Source organism: Pleurodeles waltl, chromosome 1_2, assembly GCF_031143425.1.
Source record: "Pleurodeles waltl isolate 20211129_DDA chromosome 1_2, aPleWal1.hap1.20221129, whole genome shotgun sequence".
NCBI classification, from domain to species: domain Eukaryota; kingdom Metazoa; phylum Chordata; class Amphibia; order Caudata; family Salamandridae; genus Pleurodeles; species Pleurodeles waltl.
Window position 1 is genome coordinate 1171367443 of NC_090437.1, and position 23766 is coordinate 1171391208.

Genomic DNA, 23766 nt, shown 5'->3' on the forward strand with positions numbered 1-23766 from the left:
TCTCTTCCATTGTTGACAGGTCCACCAGCGGTCTGTACACCGGAGGATGCCACCATCTCCTCACCTGCCCCAGCGGATGTGCCCTATTGATGGGAACAGCGAGCACAGAGTCAGCCAACACTGAGGTAGTAAAAAAACAATTTTATTGCACACATTTGTCAATACGCTATGTGCCTGTCTCTGTGTATATGCAAGGCCTATATATGTGTGATGCATTTAAAATTAATGCCATGTGGCCCCCTGAAATGGCGGCGGTCTGACCTGTAATGTGGGACAAGGGGATATGAGGTAACTGCCCTGGCGTTGTACACCGTTGTGGTAGGCGGTCGAAGACCACAGCGCAATCCTGCATTGGTTAACATTGGGCCCTATGGGTTCCAGGAGCCAATGACGATGTACGCCAGCGGTGACGGTACTCACCGCCGCGGACGTGACCACCATTTTCTGTCTGTTCACTCACATGATACCTGATCTTCGACAGGAGAGGACCTACGCTGCAAGTGCTGCTGTGACCTCAGTCTGGAAGCGACGATGGCTCATGTGTCTGGGGAAAGGGCCCCTGCCTTCACATCGGAGGAGTTGGATAAACTAGTGGATGGGGTCCTCCCCCAGTACACGCTACTCTACGGTCCTCCAGACAAACAGGTGAGTACACTGTGAGCATGCTGAATGGGCAATGCCTGTTTGGAGTGGTGTGGATGGAAGATACGGGGGTGGAGATGAGGCCTGCATGATCGGACGGTGAGTGTATGTGTGTAGGGGCAAGGGTGGGAATGTGGGACAATAACTGTGACGGTCCGGACGGTTAAAGTTTTACATTTTCCCCTGTACTATTCCTCTAGGTCAGCGCCCACCAGAAGAAGGATATTTGGCGTGCCATTGCCAAAGACGTCCGGACCCTGGTGGTCCACCACAGACGGAGCACCCACTGACGTAAAAGATGGGAGGACAATCGCCGCTGGAGCAAGAAGACGGCGGAGGACCAGCTGGGGATGGCCGCCCAACGTGGGAGGGGTGCCTGTCGCACCATGACCCCCCTGATGTTCCGGATCCTGGCAGTGGCGTATCCGGAGTTGGATGGACACTTGAGGGCATCACAGCAGCCACTAGGGGGTGATTACTGTCACATCCATCTGACTCCTGGCACTTTGGAGGTGTCTTGGTGGGGAAGCTGGGCAGTGGGTTCCCCTAGGGCGAGCTTTGTAGACAAGGACCCTTTGTGAGGCAGCCTAAGTGGCACCCCATCTCCACCCGTGGTAAGAGCCATCTACACCTAGTCAGGCTCCTGTGACTTCCATGTGTGCAGCAATCGGGCATAGGCCATGTACCCCATGTCCCTGTGATTAATTAGGGAACTCTAAGTGCATGGCGTAGTGCATAGGGCTGCTGTGTCTGTAGTGTCCGCCGACGGTAGAGGTATTGTATGCACTGAACATGTCTTTCTCCCCCCCATTTTGTGGTCTCCCTGTTCTTGTGTGCATTAGCATCATCAGGCGGAGGAGCTGTGCCACCGGAGCAGGAGGGAGCTGCATCCCACATGGCCCTGGAGGGTGAGACATCGGAGTCTGAAGTCACCAGTGGGACCGAGGGCGAGGGGAGCTCCACAGCGGGGACAGGAGCTGAGACCAGCGACACCGACTCTTCATCTGATGGGAGCTCCCTTGCGGTGGCAAGCCCCTCTGTGCCCACCACATCTACAGGTACAGCCGCCACCCCTCCTACCAGCACCACCCTCCCAGCAGCCCCTCAGTGTGTGTCCCATGGCCGCTCACCCAGGAGGGTGGGCATCTCCTTCGCCCGAGGCATCCCAGGCCCTGCCCCAGTCAGCCCTGCTTCCCTCAGTGAGGAGGCTATTGACCTCCTGTGATCCCGCCACTGTTGGGCAGTCTACCATTCTGAATGCCATCCAGGGTGTAGAGAGGCAGTTGCAACAGACACATGCATACCTGGAGGGCATTCATTCTGGCCAGGCAGCCCAACAGTGAGCATTTCAGGCTCTGGCCTCAGCACTGATGGCAGCCATTGTCCCTGTGTCCTGCCTCCCCCCTCCAACTTCCTCCACCCAGGCCCAATCCCCAGTACCTCAGCCTATCCCAAGCACACCATCAGACCAGCATGCACACACCTCAACACACAAGGGTGGCTCTGGCAAACATAAGCACCCCACATCCCACAATCACTCACACAAGCATCATACCCATGCACACATACCAACATCCACTGCCTCCACTGTGTCCCCCTCCTCCACATCTCCCTCCTCCCTCCTTGTCACGTCTCCACTCACACCTGCATGCACTGCATCTTCAGCCACTACCTCCATCACCACACACCGCTCAAGTTCACTCACCACCCCCACTACCATTCACACATCCCCTGTGTCCTCTCCCACTGTGTCTGTGAGCCCTCCTCCCAAACTACACAAATGCAGTCACACACCCACCCAACAGCCATCCACCTCACGACAGCCTCCAGCCCATGCACCTTCACCCAAAGTCAGCATACGAACACCTCCTACAACCACTACCTCTTCCTCCACTCCCAAACCCCCTCCATCTACCCGTCCCAGTGTGTCAAAAAAGCTTTTCCTCTCAAATGTTGACCTCTTCCCTACACCTCCCCCCCTCCGTCCGTCCCCTAGGGCCCGCCTTTCCAGGTCCCAACCCAGCACCTCAGCCACCACATCACCGGGCACAGTGGTGCCAGCAATATCCAGATTCTGGAGTGCGCCAAGCAACAGGGCTGCCAGTGTCCCAAGGAGCGAGTCCAAGGACATTCCCCCACCTCCAAAACAGAAGAAGTTGCCCACATCCCGGAGGGAGAAAGCCAAAACACCTGCCACCAAGGGCTCAGCCAAGACAATAGTTGAGAGTGGCAAGACAGCTGCACCACCATCCAAGGTGGGGAAGGGCCTGAAAAAGAAAGGCAAGTCAATGTCGCTGCCAACCTGCACGGCGGACAAGACTGCCACCGGCACCGCCACATGCACCGCCGCCAACACCCCAGAGACTGAGCCCTTCACCAGCATCGCAGACACTGTGCCCTTCACCAGCACCGCAGCCAGTGAGCCCGCCACCAGCACCGCCACTACTGACACCGCCGCCAGCACCGCAGTCAGTGAGCCCGCCACCACCGCCAGCATCGCAGTCTGTGAGCCCGCCACCAGCACCGCCGCTACTGACAGCACTGCCAGCACGGCTGTCAGTGAGCCAGCCACCAGCACGTCAGTCTGTGAGCCAGCCACCAGCACGACAGTCAGTGAGCCAGCCACCTGCACTGCAGTCAGTGAGGCCGCCACCAGCACCGCCGGCCCAATGACCCCTGCAAGCACCGACGCCCCAATGACCGCCGCAAGCACCGCCACCGCAATGACCACCGCAAGCACCGCCTGCGGCCATGTGACATCCTGAGCCAGTGGCAACACCGCAGACATGGCTGTCATCCCCAGTGGTAATTGTACAAGGCTGGTGGTCAGTTCCAGGGGCCTGGGCAGCTTCGATGTTGCCCCACTGTTAGTGGGGTGTCACATCCACTACCTCAGTACTTGGCAGGATGAAGCACTCTGGGCACAAAGCCCCCTCCATAACCAGTGGAGATTCACATCCAATACCTCAGTCTTTGGCAGGATGAAGCCCTCTGGGCACAAAGCCCCCTCCAGAACCAGTGGAGATTCACATCCACTACCTCAGTCCCCGGCAGGATGAAGCACTCTGGGCACAAAGCCCCCTCCAGAACCAGTGGAGAAAGGCATCCACTACCTCAGTCCTTGGCAGGATGAAGCACTCTGGGCACAAAGCCCCCTCCAGAACCAGTGAAGATTCACATCCAATACCTCAGTCTTTGGCAGGATGAAGCCCTCTGGGCACAAAGCCCCCTCCAGAACCAGTGGAGATTCACATCCACTACCTCAGTCCCCGGCAGGATGAAGCACTCTGGGCACAAAGCCCCCTCCAGAACCAGTGGAGAAAGGCATCCACTACCTCAGTCCTTGGCAGGATGAAGCACTCTGGGCACAAAGCCCACTCCAGAACCAGTGGAGATTGACATCCACTACCTCAGTCCTTGGCAGGATGAAGCACTCTGGGAAGAAAGTCCCCTCCAGAACCAGTGGAGATTCGCATCCACTACCTCAGTCCTTGGCAGGATGAAGCACTCTGGGCACAAAGCCCCCTCCAGAACCAGTGGGGAAAGGCATCCACTACCTAAGTCCTTGGCAGGATGAAGCATTCTGGGCACAAAGCCTCCTCCAGAACCAGTGGAGAAAGTCATCCACCTGAGAGACCGTGGCTTTGCACTCCCTAGGATAAAGCAGTGGGCAAACCACCCACTGGAGAGACTTGAGAGACTGTGGCTTTGCACTCCCCAGGATAAAGTAGTGGGCAAACCACCCACTGGAGAGACTTGAGAGACTGTGGCTTTGCACTCCCCAGGATAAAGCAGTGGGCAAACCACCCACTGGAGAGACTTGAGAGACTGTGGCTTTGCACTCCCCAGGATGCAGCAGTGGGCAAACCCCCCACTGGAGAGACTTGAGAGACTGTGGCTTTGTACTCCCCAGGATACATCAATGGGCATGGAGCCCCCTTGTGGAGCTGGCGTTGTGCACTCATCCGGCTGAGGTGCCCCCCCCTTCCCTTCCCCCTGAGGTGCCTGTTTTATTTCGATCAGATGCCCCTGCAGTGTTCTCTCCGTTTCGATCGGGTATCGAGTGTGGGCCTCGCCCATTCATTTTGTGCCCAGTGGTCCTCGGACTATATAGGTGCAGTACCTGGACTTGAATTCTTGGTGTACATATTTGTTTATAGTTTATATACATTTTTGACTACTGGATGTTTATTGATTACAATGGTTACAATCATTTCCTTTTGTCCTTGCGTTCTTCCATGGGGGGTTGGGGGCTGTAAATTTAATGTTTCTGCATGTATTGGTGTGTGTGTTGTTGTGGGTGAGGGTGGGGGTGGGGGTGTTGCATGTGTGTGTCACTCTCTTTTCCCTCCTCCCTCCCCTGTGTTGTAGGTGCAGTACTCACAGTGGTCGTTGCCGCCGTCGAGGAGCAGGAAGACTATTGCAGGGAGTATTTGGAGTTCAGGCTCCATGGCGTCCTGGTTCCTCGTGGGCTGTGTAGAGGTGGGTGTTTTCCCTTCCAAGTCCTGTTTCTGCCGTGTTTTTGTTTGCGTTAAATCCGCCCCGGAAAATGTGGCGGATTGGCTTGTCATAATAGTGTGGGCGGTACATTGTCTTCCGCCTGTCTGTTGGCGGTGACTGCCATGCTGTTTGTTTGTACCGCCGTGGTGGTCATAGTGTTAAAGTGTCTTTCTATGTTGGCGGTTTCCGCCATGGTCATAATTCCATTTTTTTTTCTGCCGGCCTGTTGGTGGTTTTATTGCCGCTTTACTACCGACCGCCAGGGTTGTAATGAGGGCCAAAGTCTCTTTCAAGCACAAAGTACCTGGTTGCATGAAAAATCTCCCCAAAGAGGAGGAGATGCATGTAAACAAAGGGGTGTGCGTCGATTTCTCAGGCCGCACATGGTGATGCGTCATTTAGTTTTCAGCTGTGTGTCGATTTCTGGTGCTGAGTCGTGGATCCTCTTCGGGTTGCAGGGTTTTCAGATGCCCTGGGCATGATGTGTGGATTTTCGGCGCTGACAGAATGAAGTCACAGGGGCTCTGTAGATCTGGTGGGTGTTGCATTGAATTTTCTACTGCACGGCAGGTGCTGTGTTGATTCCTCTGTGGAAGTCAGGCTGCGTCGTTCTGGCTCGGCTGTGCATCAGCTGTGCATCGATCCGGTAGGGCCGTGCGTCGAATTTCCAGTCGCTAAGCTAGGGCTGCATCGATCTTCTCATTGGGAAGTTGGGCTGCGTCGTTTCGGTTCAGCGTGCAGTGAAATTTTCACTGCGGTGCAGGCTGTGCGTCGTCACTGGCAAGAAGTCTTTTTGGTCCTGAGACTTCAGGGAACATGCGGCAAGCTGTATCCAAGCCTTAGGAGAGCACTTCTTCACCACAGCCAGAGAGCAGCAAGGCAACAGCAAGGCAGCAGTCCTTCACAGAAAGCAGACAGGTGAGTCCTTTGAGCAGCTAGGCAGGTCTTCTTGGCAGGATGCAGGTTCTGGTTCAGGTTCTCTTCTCCAGTAAGTGTCTTAGTTGGTAGGGGCAGAGGCCCTGTTTAAATACCCAAATGTGCCTTTGAAGTGGGAGAGACTTCAAAGAGTGGCTTAGAAGTGCACAAGGTCCCCTTTCAGTTCAATCCGGTCTGCCAGGGTCCCAGTAGGGGGTGTGGCAGTCCTTTATGTGAGGGCAGGCCCTCCACCCTCCCAGCCCAGGAAGACCCATTCAAAATGCAGATGTATGCAAGTGAGGCTAAATACCCTGTGTTTGGGGTGTGAACATATGCAAGTTAGGGGTGACCACTCTTAGATCTTGCATATGTCATTAGGTTTATAGATAATCACAATAATTTAGTGTAGGTGCCTGTTTTTTAGTCGTGTCTCCTTTCTGCAGTATTCTCTTGGCAGTTTTTCTTGGCTTAGCTTGGCTTGGAATATTGTATTATTTGAACTGATAGCAAAACGAGGTTTGATTGCTTGGCAAGTGTGTATGTAGGAAGTGGGCAGTGCCAATAGGTGACCTCAATGACTGGAGCAGTGGGATAAGTGGGTGCCACTACTAGTTGAATTGTGACATGTCACCGATGAAAGCTGACTTTGGGAGTTTTAGGGAGGCCTCTTCATAGTTGCGTTGTATGATCTTGGAGTGTTATCTCAAACATGACATTGCTCTAAAGAGATTAGTTATTAGTAAACATTAACAACTAACAAAACAAAGGAGAATCACAATGTGAGGAAAAATATTCAAATAGCAGAATAATTTAATCCCACAATACAATGTATTTTAAGTGTGATGAAGATGTGTAAATTTTGGATGGGGAGACTGTATTTATGCTGCCTAGAATGGCATTTAACACATGGTTGTAAAATTTTGAAAGTTGTCGTCAGAGATTGAAGATTGGCATCATCAAAGAGAGCACGTTTTCAAACAATTTGAATGAAATAAAATATGTACAGCAAATCCTGTGTTTTAGTGCATGTGAGGAAATGGGGTGTATTATATAGTGGGATTGTGTGACCTCATAGTCTAATACACTTACCAACCCCATTAAGTTTCATCTGTGAAACCCTTATCTCATCCCTAGGTAGCTGTGGCACTGAGCAGCAAGGTTTACACAGAGGTACAAGGGTAAAACATTTATCCAGCTCCAAAAGAATTGAAGAAGAAATGGATGTAACACTCAAAAGTCAGACACCAGTTTATAAAAATAGACTGAATTTTATTAAGATTTTTTTTTTTTAACATACTTTTTATTTTTATTAAGCAATGAAGGTACAAAGCCATGCCAGCACAAATAGTTGCATACAGTACACTTCACCACACAGTAACATAGACAGTAGACACATCCTCCTGTCAGCCGGTCACAGTGGTGCTTGTACGGCCAAGACACTATGGGGGTCATTCTGACCCCGGCGGTCTAAGACCGCCGGGGCCAGGGTCGGCGGGAGCACCGCCGACAGGCCGGCGGTGCCCTGCAGGGCATTCTGACCGCGGCGGTTCAGCCGCGGTCAGAAGAGGCAAACCGGCGGTCTCCCGCCGGTTTACCGCTGCCCTTAGAATCCCACATGGCGGCGCAGCTTGCTGCGCCGCCATGGGGGATTCTGACACCCCCTACCGCCATCCTGTTCCTGGCGTTTCGCCCGCCAGGAACAGGATGGCGGTAGGGGGTGCCGCGGGGCCCCTGGGGGCCCCGCAAAGTATTTCAGTGTCTGCTAAGCAGACACTGAAATACGCGACGGGTGCAAACTGCACCCGTCGCACCCCTGCAACTACGCCGGCTCAATTCTGAGCCGGCGTCCTCGTTGCAGGGGCATTTCCTCTGGGCCGGCGGGCGCTCTTTTGGAGAGCGCCCGCCGGCCCAGAGGAAATGTCTAAATGGCCGCCGCAGTCTTTTGACCGCGGTGCGGTCATTCAGCGGCGGTACCTTGGCCGTCCGCCAGGGTCAAAATCAGGCCCTATATATATTGACCCAAGAAGCATGTCCCATCTTCCCATCCCCTTCCCTGCAACCTTTGTGTCCAGCAAGTCCGCGCCTCTGTAGGCCATCCACGCTCCCCAGATCTTCTTCCACTTTCTAGTGCAACCCTTCCCTTTATAAATCACCCACTCTTCCCTCTGGCACCAATCTAAATCCCTTTCCCAGTACATCAGTCCAGGAACCTCCTGCTTTCCCCAGGCCTTTGCTATATTAAGCTTTGCAATTCCAAATGCTAGTTTCAACCAGATCCCACGTTACCTTGGCCACGGGACATCCCCCTGAACCCCAACATCATGGTTTTCAGGGTTGACATTCCACAATGACCTCTCTGGTGTGGCCGAAGTCCAGTTGGACTACCAGTCCCCTGTTGTCGTGGTTACAGGCCAATCCTTCCTGGGTCGATAATTCACCTTCTGAGGGTCCCTTCAACTCTACAACAGCACTCCTGGGTCAGGGAATGTGGTTGTAACTCTCTGCATCAGGTCTTGGTCCTTGTTGCTGCATAATGGCTGTGGTAGTGGCTTGAAGACTTTGGGATACTAACTTGCCCCAGGAGACTTCTTAAGCTGGTGTGTCCTTTTGCTATGAACAGAAGACTAGTCAGCTGGCTCTTTGAGTTCTCTTGGCTGAACTGGGCTATGGAGATAGCTTGTCCCTGAGCAGGCAAGGCCGGAACAGTCCCTCTCTTCACTAGCCATCAGGTGCAGCCTCTCTTTGCTGTTTCCCTGGTGCACCAAGGCAGTCCTCTTTCTGTCCTTCTTCCACGTCACCCAGGATCTAAGCTCTGGGTGCTAGCAGTCCCCTCTTTATGCTTGAAAAGGCTACCAGGTTCCCTCTCACTTGGTGACCACTTTCTGTGGAATATGTTTTCTGGTTATCCCAAGATGCACCATTCTGCCCACTCCAAAGATGGCAAGACTCCTCTCTCAGTGTTCAGCCTGCAGTAGCCCACCTTGGTTTGTGGATACCGCAGGGCTACATGCCTCTGGGGAATCCAGTTTTGCAACTGGTTTCCCCCCTCTGCTTTAACACCTGTCTACCTCAACAATGGGACAGCCCTCCTCCTGTGGTTAAACATCTGCCCTACAAAGGCAGCTTCACCTTGAAAACCCTTCTTTTGGGTAACACAAGAGTGGCTTGCTGCAGGAGGGAGGGGGCACCTCCTTGGCCTGAAATCCTTCATTGTTCTCTTTCCTGCGAGTCATTGGCATGTCTCTTCAGCAAGGCGGGGAGCTGTCTTATAGAGCAGGCTCCCTGTGTGCTTCGGAAGGCACAGGAGTTTTAAAGGCAACATTGTGGCAACTGTGGCAAAGCAACAAATTACATCAATTGTGACTTGAAATACACTTGAAATACAAGTTGGGCTTAATGTAACAAGTTGTTTTATACCTTGAGTGCCTACTTTGGTCACACTGTTCAGGAGTTAGCACAGCTGAGCGGCCAGCTTGTATCCCTGTACTCACAATCGGGTGAACAAGTCGGTCCACAGTAAAACAATAGTTTTGTGTGTTTTACTGTCAGGATGTGCAAAGTATATCTCCTGCCTGTGCGATATGCATGCACCATGCCTTTACAGCTTGGTAGGCTTGCCAGAGGGGTGACTTACACAGAAGTCCAGGGCAGGGGGTAGCTTTGCTTTTGCTTTTAATAGCAAAATCGTCTAGCAATGAATGAATGCTCTACCGGTCTGCAGTCGCAGACTGGGGCACTTGTTTTACTTGGGAGGCCTCCAAGGTGGCATATCAAGTGCTGCGAGCCCTGGGGTACCCCTCTAAAATACTTGCCCTGTGTACCAGGGTACCCTTTAATAGGGACTAACAGGTACGTTAGCAATTTCCAATTGAGTACAGCCAATTCGATATACACTTTAGGGTCAGGGCACTGGCACCCACCGATGTTTTGTCAGTAGGATTCAGTGCCCTCTCAGAGTTGTAAACCCAGCAATATGAATCTACAAACTTGAGGGTGACCGTACAAAGAGTCATTTTCTTACAGTGCATCACTGTAATCCCATCTTCTCATACAAATTAAGTTATTGCCCTAATCAAAACATGCTTATTTGATAGCAGTTGTGTAACCAGGCTAGTAGCATCTGCTACAGAGTACCTACACTTCCTAAATTTGAAAAGTAGAGTACAGGCACTTCTTAGAAGGTGTGAATTACTTTTATTGGGAGAGCACCAACTCATCTCAGTTATAGTCTGAGATAGTGAGTACTTGCACTTGTATATTTCCATTTCAAGCTGTTAAATAGTAAATGGAGTAATTTAGTTTGAAGACTATCGAGCTCTATCTAACAAAAATGCTATGCAATTATTGGCATGTCACTGAGAAGACCATCCTTAGTTTAGAAAGCCACACTTCCAGAAATAATACAAATCAAGACCCTCTGAATTGTAGTTGCAGTCTCGCACAGTGTGTAGTATGGAGCAGGATTCAAGGATGTAAATATTCACTTAAAAATACATTTTTGGTTAAATATTTAAACTGAAAAACCACTGCAATTTGTCGGTTTTTGTTAGCTCAGCAATCTATAATTCTCAAAACAGACATGCAAACCGTAAGTTGCAACTTAATGCAATGCTCATGACCTCACACTTCATGAAAAAAGTAAAATTGATAATTCAATAAATAAGCTTGCAGGTCAGCTTATAGATCAGGTTATCATTAACTCTATCAAGCAAGAAACTGACTGTAGCAAACATTGACCTGGGTATGTGTTGTTATTTAATGATGTTGCGTTTAAAGGTGTTGTTACTTATTAGTACAAACAAAAACTTCGGTGTGCTATCCCTCATATGTCATGGCCATTCCCTGTACTCAAGAATGGTAATACAAAGTGTGTTACACCTTCATATGGAACAAATATTTTTCCATATTTCCAAACATATTCCTACAGGTTTTTTATGCAGCTCACCCACTGGTCTACTTGGCTTGGTGTTGCCTCTCTGAGCGATGGTAGGCGGAACATCAAATATGGTTCTTTAGCCAATGAAGGATGGCTGCAACACGTCACATCACCGGGGTTTGCGAACCTTTCTTGTGCTAGCCCAGAGTGTATTCTATTATAAAGTCAACGTTAGGATTTGTGCCAATCAATTACATTTCCTATCAATGCCAGAATGATTCAAGTGTGTCGTAATGCTTAAAAATCTCATACAATGGTTCATCTACTGAGCTCTTTAATCCTGAATTCAGTTTTTTTATTATTATACAAAGCGTTGCTCGGTATGCCAAATTTAACTTCTCATAATGGTCCACATAAATATGGAAAATTATTTCACCTCCTATAAAATGTAAGTATCAAAATGTACTGAAAAATCTATAAACAATTACCAGCCCAAAATGATGTTTCTTCGGATAATTAAACAAGAGTAGAACCAATTGGAAGGGTGGAAGTGTGTCCAAGAAGTCTATAAAACTGTCCATAAAGATTCTCTTCAGCCAATAATTGGCTGGGATTTGCAAATTGTCTGAGGAATAACAAAGTCTGGGTCGTTGAATTTTTGCTGAACAATGTCACCGAATGTACTTCTTTGCCCATGCAATTTTATAGTACAAAGTGTATGCTTCCACAAGAAAACTGACCCTGAGTATAGATGAAATCATGTTGATTACAAATGCTAAAGTGGAATCTGGTCCAATCGACTGAGACAGAAGACATTGTCTGATTTTGGCCATACTACTGTTTTTGTGTGAGATCTATTATACAAGTTTATATTGAGAATAATTTGATAACCAACAATGCGGTGTACTTCCAAGTGCATGTTTTCTGCCTTTATCAAATCATTTCTTTCTATATTTTAGGGACACACTTCAGACTCTGCACATTCTGTTCAAATGCCCCGTGCTCTTACTGCCCAGAAGAAAAACAAATTATTATTAGAGAAGTGCAACAACTATTATTGTATGCAGATATTAAAAATAGGCCACATTCCATATTACACTGGCAAATATAACCCGGGGTCAGGTGTCACCGAGAATCACAGTGATCTTCCAGGGACCTACTGCAGGGATGGGGGAAGAATCATTGAGTCATTTCTAAATAAATGGTAAGAATGTATTAATGTTTATTGGAGGTGGAAAAGATTTAGCCAGATATATGGCTTGGAACCACATGATGGTGCTTGATATGGATGTTCTGCTAAGGTCACTAATGTCTACCCAATTAGATGGTTTTAAACTGTGTTGTGGACGTAAATGAGCCAGAAGTTGTTTCTAATGTGTACTATTCACAAAGTGGAATATATTAGTGTAACTTGACATAAGTGTGTATCTGAAGTGTAGTGTGCAAGATTTACCCGGGGTTATGTATAATGTGTTCTATTGGTGTATGATGAGAACTTTGCAATGTTGCAAAAGTGCAGTCGTTTTTTACCTTTTCTTTGAAAGGTACCAGTTTGTTGTTCTTTATTATCCTTGAGGGTGGCAGCGAGGTTATGGTAGTAAACTTGTGGCTTAAGGCTTGTGTTAGGAGATGGATGCTAAATCAAGAGGCAGAAGGAAGCCATAGAAGCAGGAAGATAAGAGGTAATGTTGATCAAATAAAATAAAATAAGGACCACAACATTCTCAGTGACATAAGAATAATTCTACTGATAATAACTTTCAAAGAATGCTTTGCTAAGTTTCAGAAATACATTTTATTTGGAGATAAACTATTTGCAGTAGTTTTATTTAATTTAAAACATTACAATCATTTTGTTGTAGCTGTGTGTATACCCTGAGATGTACAGACAGTGGAAAGTAATTATTACCTAGACATCTAGTATTAACAAGGCAGTATTTTAATAGTGTATTCAGTGTATTGAAATCTAAGTGGTAAAAGAAGGCAGAGTTTGTGAATACCCACGCTGTCTTTATCAGTCTTCTATAGCCTTTTATCTAACTATTTATTTTATGTTCTCGTTAGGGTCGAGCGCAAAGCACTCGGTCCCTGTTGTTATCTCTCTACGGGCTTGTAACCACGCCCATGTCAGGCCCATCACTTTGTCTGGTCCGTGGGCTTGCCCTTTACAATTTGCTTTATTTCATTAGTGAAAGGCATGCATACGTCATGCCTTTTCAGGTGTTTAGCCCTCCTTGAGCGCACCAGCCAACTACTGAAAACATGCAAGGCTCCGTGTTTTCAGCCTGGTTTCTGGACTACTTTATGACATGGATATTTACACTTTTGCCGATTACATGGATATTTGCCCTCTTGAGGGTTACATGGATTATTGCACTTTTTCCGATACGTTTCACTGCAAGCGAACGTCTGTTTCCTTTTGTGTGTTGGCTTTGCGCTCATGGCTGACGTTGGTTCGCTTATGTGAAACTGTTTTACTTTTCAGTTTATATGGCAAGAAAAGTCCGGTTAGGAGTTTACTAAGCTAATAGCTTTAACTTGAGTAAACCCGAGACCCATTGCAATGCAATTGCTTATTTTTCTATTGTTGTTACCTATACCATCAGTTGATACAAGAGAGACACACAACAATTTACAGTTATAATTCACGGTTCCTAAATGAAGTGACTCTACTTCTCAAGAATTCATTGACTTGAACCATAGTATTCTATTTACAAGTTCCTGCGTTAACTCACAAGTGTATTTGGTAGAAAGTGATATTTAAGCTGCTCATACAAATCCATTGTTCTATGGCTATGCATAGCAGGGACTTGTACTTGAATTATGACAGACCTTCTCGGTGGTTGTTTATTCTTTTCTTCACGTCCCTGCTATCCCTAACTTGATATTACAAAATGCCTGCATGTCTAGCGTTAAGGTGTTTGCTTATTTTCACAAGTATCTGTTTGTATTACTTCATATGGGAACATTTTTCTATGTTAAATTTACTTTCACACATTTGGTTCACTTTGCGTAACATTCCCTCTGCAAAACTGTACACTTTACTGTCCTTGTTGCCTAACACCTGGTAAATGTAGTCATCTGTTTAGAAATGCGGAGTGGCATTCATCATGTTTGTGAACACACACAAAGTTAACAATTTCTGGACACTCATCTCATTTGCATAGCTCATGAGGTGTGAACATGCACTACGCTTCATCTTGAGGTTACTCAGAATTGCAAACTAATCCACAGATAAGGCAAAACCTTTTTTTTTTTTACTTTATAAAAAAAAAACATTTTATTGAAGGGTAGGGTGGGATGACTGAAGACAAGATGAAGAAAAGGGACTCACAGGGAGCATGAAACTGACTAGTACAACAGAAATAAAGGATGCATGCATTATACTGTTCGAACCAGTAATAGCTGTCAAAAGTGCTGGCGTAATGGCAAGTGGTCAGTTGCATGAAACATGAAAGTGCAGTAAGCAATGGGAGTAACATTGGTTAAGTAGGTATTAACAATATGTCAAACAAGCGAGGATAAAAGCAAAGACATCCTGGTGGAAAAAGGAGCACAAAAGGGGGAAAAGGAACCAAGGGAGAAAGAAGCAGCAACTAACCAAAAATGTAAAACCACAGCAATTGGCCACTGAGTAGTCATTAAGGCCCTCATTACGAGTTTGGCGGATGGGAAATCCCGTTCGCCAAACTCCCAGCTGGGTGACTGCCACTATAGTGGCGACCTCCCTGCCGGGCCCATTATGACTTTCCGCCTGGGCTGACAGGTGAGAGCCAAGGTTTCCACTTGTCAGCCGAGCGGGAAAGTGGCTTCAGCATTGTCTCCGGCTCGTAATCGAGCTGGTGACAATGCTGCTGCCTGCAGGGCGCACCGGCACCCTCATAATGTGCACTGTCTGTGCATTATGAGGGTGCTGGGCAGAGGGACCTCTGTACTGCCCATGCCACGGCCATGACCAGTGCAGGTGCCCTCTTGTGGCCCCTGCACCTTTTCTCCACCAACTTTTTTATGACACTGAAAATGCCATGAAAAGGCTGGCAGAAAAGCAGGTTGTAATCAGCAGGCCGGTGCTGCGTGCAATGACACCCTGGCTGATTGCAGCCTGCACCCGCCGTCAGCCCCTAATAAATGTATTTCCTGGAAAATAGTTGGGTACTGGTGCTTTCAGTCTGGTATGGTGAGGTGTCTGTCGGGTTTCACAAAAATGTTGACATACACACAGACGAAAATGCACTCTCTTCCTCTCTGCCTTGAAAGTCTTCAAAAATGTTGGTTATTTTACAAAATGTGTTTTCTTCACTTAGAACCCCTGCTACCCCACATGTGTCTCCCTTTCCCCCGCCCCTTGAGTCCCTCTCATTTACCCTGCTTGTCTTATAATGTATTTTGACCTCGTAGGCCAGTGTGATTGTTGGGAAATCTGAAGCTCACACTTCCCTAATCTTATTTCCCAAGCTACACCCCTGGGTATGCCTGCTGCAAAACTTCGTTTTGTGAATCTTTGTGATCAGGGTCACTTTAGAAAGAGTAGTTGTCCACCTCTGCAGAGTTGTACTAGGAACCCTTGAAGGACCCGTTCGTTTCCTTTTTCTATTCATTTCGTAATCAGATATTGTGGCCTGCTGAACTTGTCAAAAGTAGCCATAGGCTAGAGGTGATGAACAGTATTTTCATGGTGATAGTTTTAACTTCTGAATGCATACATAAGTGAATACTGACCTTTTTCAGGATAGGGGAAGCAGGGTGGTCTATATTAGTCGTCACAGAGAGGAAGCCTAGTCTGTCTTTTCTGCAAGAAAGAGAAGAGAGACTACACTCGTTCACCCAGGCTCTGCCCATTCTGGCCCTCTACCCTTTCCCCTGCTAAGTCATTTGTCTGAAAGAAAACCAGTAGAGCACATACCCTCTTCCCTTTGGCTACTCCTGAGCCTACCTATTCCCCGCTCACAGTCTGTGATGTGCTTGCCCATTGTGTGACCTGCCCCGTGATTGGCCAATACCGCCTGTATGACAGAAGTTTTGTACAATTTCTTCCCTTGTTTGACCCCTGGCTCCGCCACTCCACATGGTCTGTCAGTGTTGAAGATTGTTTGCTGTGTTCTGTGCTGGGTCACGACCCATGCTGTGCTATCCTTCTCAGCATCAGCCCATACTATCAATCCAGTACTCCATTGTGGCCCCAGCTGCATAGCCCAGAGCCTATGGAATCAGTGATCCACAGTCGTCATTGGCCCTGATCAAGCTCCCCACACTAGACCCAGTCACCACTGGCACTCCATACTGTGGCCTGTGCACTATTGTCTATTCCACAGGCAGAGCTCGAATCCCTTCCATGCTGATGCTGCTCTTCAAACCTATCTAATTACAACGTTTGGACACCAAAAACAGACTAATTCTATCTACACTGTCAATCGTTTGCAGTGCATTTATTCATCCCTACAAACTTTTGAAATTCAGATACAAAGAATCTTAAAATTACTTTTTCTAGCTTCTTTTGTTTTCTCTAACACAAGCTGAGGGTTCAAGAAATCGCGTTACTGATCTATTTCTAAATAAAGGATGCAATGGTTAAAACTCAAAGAATATAATCACGTCTCTGAAATAGTTATAATGAGCAAGATAACCAGAGCTCTCCCAAAGCACTGATCATAACCTCATGTATAATGGTACAGGTGATATCACGAATGGCATCATCAAAGTAATGACAGGTGATACTGCAAACATTACAGGATCACCTGGGCCACACATAGCATGCACAACTCAACAAATTCTGACTTAAGACCTGAGCCCAGATCCCTCCTAAGTGGAGATCAGTAGGAACCTGGGAGAGGCCATATGGTCACATGCTTAAGGCACCTTCCTACACAGCTCACCTAACTCATCCTTAGCCTTCCTAGTGCTTCCTACACTAAAACCCAGGTTTTCCACTAGACCACGCAGTAGGCGCCTAAGCCACCATGGTAGCTTTTTTTTGTTTGATTGATGGTGCCATTTGTGATGCCATCAATGGCAGCATGTGTGACATCATGGCCATTACATTGGAAGAGTTATTGTTGGGTTACTCAGATAACCAGTAATCTGAAGGCTTTGTGAATCTGAATTATTGAAGGCTCTGCTTTGTAATCATGAAGTCCTCTCAGTTCTTGTGTCTAGAAATGTTTCTATGGCCATTCGTTTCCTTTAGCAAAGTTAGTCTCTGAATAATGTTTATAATGTATGTCATTTCATAGTCTGCATATCTTTCTTCGTTCACAATTCAAGATATATATTTTTGGTATATAATTACATTTGCTAATAATGATTTGCATTTCAGATCGTTCTTGTGAGCTCTTCGCTCAATGACCGGGATCAGACCCTTTTCACCAGCATCGATGAAGGAGCTTCATTTCAAAAGCAATCAATTACTTTTGCAGTGGAGACACTGGTTTTCCATCCAAAAGAAGAAGACAAGCTGCTGGCTTACAGCAAAGATGCAAAGGTAAGGCTCACTTGAAAACACATTAAAAAGGTTCTTCAATACTTCTGTAAATTTGCATATCGGTAAATAATACCAATGCTGCATTATGTACAGGGCCCAGCTGATGACTAGGTGCGAAACGCATGTTGTACAAATAACTCACGTGACATTAAAATAAATAAAAAACATAATTTAGTTGTTTAGATGTATATTATTTTGATTATGAGTTATAACACAGAATTATTTAAGCTGTTCTGAAGGACTGTGCTCATAGGCAATGGTATACACAAGTATGTTACATATCATTGCATTATTTTCTTAGATAGATTTGTTTTTGTAGTATAACTGACAAATCTACCTAACTACAGCTCAGACAGTGAATAATCTCAACAGGCAAAATCTACATGGGATTGTGCGTTGAAAACAGAAGGGGAGATCAGTTGACAAAAGAGTTTACAAAAAAGGAAGGTAATAAAGAAATAACTATCTTGTCATATTAATAGGCCATCAGTAACGAAAAATATCGTTTTTTGATACACACCTTCAGGGATCACCCCCTTATTTCTATTACTCCCCGGCCAAACACACATCCGCAGTAGGCTCTCTACAGCCCGTCTCCCAGTCTGCCTGGGAGCACCCTCGCTGGGCACTCCCAGCCAAACCTGGCGATGCTCTGAGCAGCGTCCGGATTGGCTGCAGGTAAGGCTGGGAGCCTGTATCTCCAGCGATGCTGGAAAGGAGAGCGGTGCGGCACGGGTCAGCAGATCAGGTATGTTTTTTTAAAAATAGTTAAATATACCCCCCCTCGCACCGCACCCGCCTCTCCCATTTTTAGCGGTGTGAACACGACTGATGGGTTGCTTATATAAGGGCACTCATTCCTAGATAGCCACCTATGTGTAGGTATGTATGGTGGTAATTTTTTATGTATCCTTATAACATGGCTTCTTGCCAAGGTTCAATGGTAAATGAAAATGCTTAAAAAAGAGTGCACAGGAAGTGCTAAAAAGGACGTGGGTAGCCCAGGAGCACTTAGCAGTTGCTGGGCCCTTGCAAAAAAAAAAAAAAAATAATAAAAATCAAAAACATGAAGCCATAGCCTGTGAAGGGAAGTGAGATTGCAGACATCGGAGAAGAGGGAGTGGATTATTGTTAAAAAGGAGCTCACAGGCGAGAAGGGAAGGTGTAAAGAGGAAAAGGGAGTCAGAACTCTGAAGCACATGCATTTCCATGAAGTGCACAAAAACAAATAAAAAACTGAGGGGCATATTTAAGAAAGGTGGTGCTGCACACAGTGCACCGTCACTTTTCATGCGCCCTTTAGCTCCCTCCTAATGCCACCATGTGTATACTGTATTTAAAATACGGCGCACCGTGGCGCAGGGTATGGGGCAACAGCATCATTTTAATTGATGTTGTTGATGTACTCTGCGGGAATAGCGCCTAATTATTGCCACTACTCCTGCTGAGTACATAGGGGCCATTGTATTCAATGGCATGCCCCCTTTTAACACCTGCTCTGAGCAGGCATTAAAAGTACCAAAAAGAATGACGCAAGGAAATCAGTTTCCTTGTGCCATTTTTCTAGGCCCCCTGGTGCAGGCATAATGTAGTGCAAAGGGTTACAAAGTGGCACACTGCATTCATTGCACCACTTTGTAAATACAGCACAGGATTTTGGCAATCTAACCCCACATCAGCATCATAAAAAATTACGCTAATGTGTCGGCAGATGGCGCTAGGGGCTCTTAAATATGCCTAAGAGTCCCTCACGTATGCTGTAGAAGGTACAACTCAGAGACTGAAATGCTTCTGGGGCAGACAAACATGGGAACACAAGAAACCATGAAAATTAGGAGTCCACAACTGAGATAGATAAGAAAGCTGTTCAGTTATGAGCAAGGAGCTGACACAAAGCCCACTCTGAATATATGTTATGTATTGGAAACAATATGTCTGTCTACATTGTGTAGCCACTGTTTAAAAAAAAACACAAAATTATAGGGCCAGTGGGGAGAAGAGGAATCAAACAGGTCACCAGTGTTTAATGATAACTTAAAACAGTTATATACATAAGACAGTCATTAATAAACACATCACTTTTTTTCTAAAAACACATTACCTTGTGCATTGCATGGCTGCTCAGTTGCATTATGGCATTGTCTATTAATGATAAAACACTTAGGTCTTCAAACCATGACTCTCCTTTTAGTTTATAACTAGTTTTCTGAAATGTGAATTCTTTTTATTGAGCTGAAATTAGAGCTTTGTAGGTAACTGTGAGAAAGTCATCCTCTTAGCTTGTTCGCCCTGATTTTTTCTGACTGATACTGGCGGTAACTGACCCTGACTGTGCCCTGGGCACTGATAACCAAGGACAGTGCTCTGATCAAAAGGTATATGGTAATGTGGAATAATTACAATTGGCAATGACAGGCTCCTGTAAGGCCCTAGTAAATATAGGGCAAGAGGGATTCAAACTACCTATAAGTCCCTAGTATATAATAGGCAGGGGTGTTTAGGGACCGATTAGATTTCCTGCAGTGTGCACTGCTATGTTGCCTGCTGTCATTTTTAAAGGCAGCCCTGCCTTGCAGACTGTCTATAAAAAGTAAAATGTGTGCCAATTCGACTTTGGAATTAAAGGTCCTTCCAAAGTGATGTTCTATCTTATTGTTTACATATAAGCCACCCCTAAGGTCTCCCATAGGTGACACAGAGGTGGGTTGCCATGTAACTATAAGCAGGGACATTATAAAAGATGTTTTATATGCCATGCTGAGGGAAAAATTGCCCATTTCAGTTCCCCATTGTAGATACTTAACTCTATAGGATAATATGAGGATATTTGACACAAGCATAAATATTGCTAGGAAGGAGCTCAATGTATCATGAAAGGACTCAGACAATTGGTAATGATAAATCCAACAAGCTTCCCACTGTTGCATTTATAGGGCTTTCTTTTCTGTAAGCCAAATTCCAGCCTGCTAGTGGCCTCTCTTCATTGGTCAGCCTAACAGGATTAGCCAGGATACTTTGAGGTGATAAGTGGCTTGCCCTGAGCAGATGTTATCTGATGGGGAGAGTTCTGCAGCTGCGGACCCCAGACCAGGATGGGGGCTGGTAAATAAAATGGGGCTTCAATGGAAGCAGGACAGAAATGAATGCCAGCCACGCCTACCCTGTCACCCCGTACATCACAGACAGATAGCAGGCAGAGGAAAGGAATTTGAGGATGGTCTGGAGAGGGAGTGTTAATGGAAATGAACCACACAAGAGGGTTGGTTTAGACAGGTCCGGCTCCTCTGAAGAGAAATCATCCATCTTGGAATTTAAAGTGCAGTCCTTTGTGGGACAAGAAAATGCCACACTCCACATGTTCAAACTGACCACAGACCTTTCAGATGGCTCATGCAAATGAGGGGAGAGCATCTCATTGCACCCTGCATCTCATTGGACAAGGGTGCCCCTCTGCTTGTTCCCCAAGATGACTGAATAAATATCTGGGAGCTGCATAGCAACTCATATCTGCTGCCTGAAATCACAAGAAGAAGAAGGACTGCCTTGCTGGAACCCTGTTCTGAAATCCATGGGACTGCTGTCTGAAGTACTGCTCCTGTTGCTCACTGGAACAACAGCCCTAAGGACTTTGCCTTGCTTCTAATAGGACTAAGGAGTGGAGTCCCTAAAAGCAACAGATTAACTGAGCTTGCCTGTTGCAAAAGTCCCCAGCCTGGAGTGCATCCAGTGCGTCCAGTGGACTTTTAAGGATTTAGCCAGGTGCATTGTGGGAACTGTAGTCCTAAACTTCCAAGGACCATCTCAGGGCTTCTAGACCCTTACATTAGTGTTTTTGACACTTTGTACCCTCAGGAGGAACTTCAGTAAGAAGTTCCAGAAGTTTAGAGAAGTTTGGAGCAACTTTGGGAAAGAGCTCCATAAGTGGACCAACCTGACGTTGTGAGTCAAGTCGACTTGAACAGCGACCCAGCCTGAATTTCAGGTTCATCCTGCTGAAAGCTCCGGATTTGACCTGGGCCTTGGGGAAAACCAATCCGATGACATTGCATCAAAATCAGCTTGCTTGAAAGGACTGCACGAAGTTGAATGAGAATAGCTGCTGAAATGTTTCTACGTGCGAAGGTAACATTTTGACCAAAGCCTCCCGCTCAGTGTATTTGAGTAGAGCTCCATCGTGGTCAGCCTTAAGTTGTGACTTGGTCCCGGTCTAGCGCAACCAAATGTCCCTGGTTGGCGCTATTGTTTTTTAAGCCCTAGAAAGAATATTTTGTCATTTAATCTTGCAAAATTTGTATCTCCAGTTCTCTATATTGGACTTTTGTCATTTTTATGTCATTTTAAAGATAAGAATATTTTCTATGTTTATTTTAATTTTATTTTAATTGGTGTGGGATTTTTATTGCATCTTGTGTCTTACTTATTTACTGTATTGGTGTATTTAAATGCTTTATATATCTGTCACTTAAGTTAAGCCTGCCTGTTAGTTTCCAAGATACCAGGGTTTGAGCCAGGACTAATGTTTTGAGGCTTTGACTGGACCTCACATTGGATTGGGGGCCTTATTGCTAGTGGTAGGTGTAGTGACAAGCCTCCAATAGTAACGTTCTTGAGGTATATCTTTGTTTCTACTAAGAGTTTCCCTTCATTCAGCTGTGCCAATAAATTTGAGGATTTGAGTTGAGAGTCTATGATCAGTCCAATTTGTAGAAAAAATGCCTTCCCAGAAACCTGCAACCCTTTCATATAATAATAAATTATCGGTACCTGTCATATAGTCTGACACTACAGTAATTCAGTAATGCATTATTGAATGACATAATTTGTAACAAGCAACAACTGCAAACACGTTGACTTCTGGTATAAGAGCTCTGACAGCATGAGATTATAGCATATATCCTTCATCAGCATACTTGGAGAACGTTCAGCTTTTCAAAGACATGCAGTGCATTTAATGTCACACAAAAATTATAGAATAGAATTCCACAACTGTGTTGCATCGACCAAAAATGTATGTTCGTTTCCACACAAAAATTATTATTTTCCAACAAGGGCTTAATAGAACTTTAGGCTCATCAATTCAACATACCTGGAACAGTTTGTTTGCAAAAAGACTGCCCTTTTGTGAGGAGGAACACATACACTAAAGTATTCAAATTTGATACTCAAATGACTAAGTGAACAGTTCACTGAATGCTTGAGTGTGAAATGTGAAGCTAATGTCCAGATCTCACAGGAAGAGATGAAAAACCTTAACTAACAATGTTGCCATAATCTGCGTGAAGTGTAAGCAATTCTAGGGTTTGTATTTCCAAGCAATGCAATTAATAAAAATATCATGTCAATGATTTTCAACTGGACAAGTCAAGTGTGTGAGTCTATTTTTATTTGCAAATCTAAGGAAATATGGGAGTCAACCCAGATGACCTGCTTCTTCATAGACAATATTAGAGCCAGGCAAGCAGCTTCCTTCTCTGACCAGGTCAGGGGGTGAGGCAATTTTGGAAGATAATCGCTTCACTTTCCAATATATTTTGCTAAATTGACCCTTGTCACCAACTCACTGTGTTTCTGTTCTCAGATTTCCATATTGCCAGTCCTTATTTTCAGTCAAAACTACAACTTTCAAAATGCACTGATTTTTTAAATGAAACCCAAGTCTCTGGAAAAGGGAAGCCCTTCTGAGTGGAGTGATTGGCTAACTTGGTATTACCAAGATTGAGCTTTAATAAGTGCTGTTGCACCCAATCATGGCTGCCCAGGAAGCAACTCCTAGGCTGGGAATAAAGTAGTGCAAAGTCCCTATTGTGATGTTCTTGGTAGATGATTCCATTACCGAATGGAATCATTTGCCATAGCAACAGGGCGAGCTGGGCGAGGGTTGGAGATTGGAGCAGCGGCCAATGGCTGGGGCGCTGTACACTAATAAACCTACATGAATTTACCCCTTGTGGACGCCTACATTTTACACCTTGCCTCCGTCTTTACGTTTAAAACTTTTTTTTAATGAAAACATTTTAATACTGTTAACAGGTAAATATTTAACAGTAAAAAAAAAAAAACTGCTGCGCCCGAACAGGGACTTGAACCCTGGACCCTCAGATTAAAAGTCTGATGCTCTATCAACTGAGCTATCCAGGCTTCAGAGTGATCATTGGTGGCCAAGCTCCTTCTCTACCTATTTATGAAGACATGTGGCTGCTGTTTTATTCATAGCTGGGGTCCACCTCCTACCCCTGGGTGCAACTGAGCTGTCATCCAATCACAACATACACAGCCAGAATCAGCCTCACTGAAGCCAGCGCCTAGAATCCCACATTAAAAGAGCTGCTGGCGCTCCACCGATCTGATTTCACAC

The 23766-nt window shown here is 46.1% G+C and overlaps 1 protein-coding gene and 1 non-coding gene across 8 annotated transcripts in view; one reads left to right on the forward strand and one right to left on the reverse strand.

The window, feature by feature from the left end:
- SORCS2 (sortilin related VPS10 domain containing receptor 2) overlaps positions 1 to 23766 on the forward strand; it is a 1939515-nt gene that overhangs the window by 1150947 nt on the left and 764802 nt on the right. For all 7 annotated transcript variants that reach the window (XM_069203288.1, XM_069203250.1, XM_069203258.1 and 4 more), the window contains exon 4: positions 17247 to 17411. In XM_069203288.1, the coding sequence (XP_069059389.1) occupies positions 17247 to 17411 (165 nt within the window). The remainder of the gene's footprint in view (positions 1 to 17246; positions 17412 to 23766) is intronic.
- On the reverse strand, positions 23477 to 23549 carry TRNAK-UUU (transfer RNA lysine (anticodon UUU)). Its single transcript has one exon. It is a non-coding gene; the product is annotated as a tRNA-Lys (tRNA).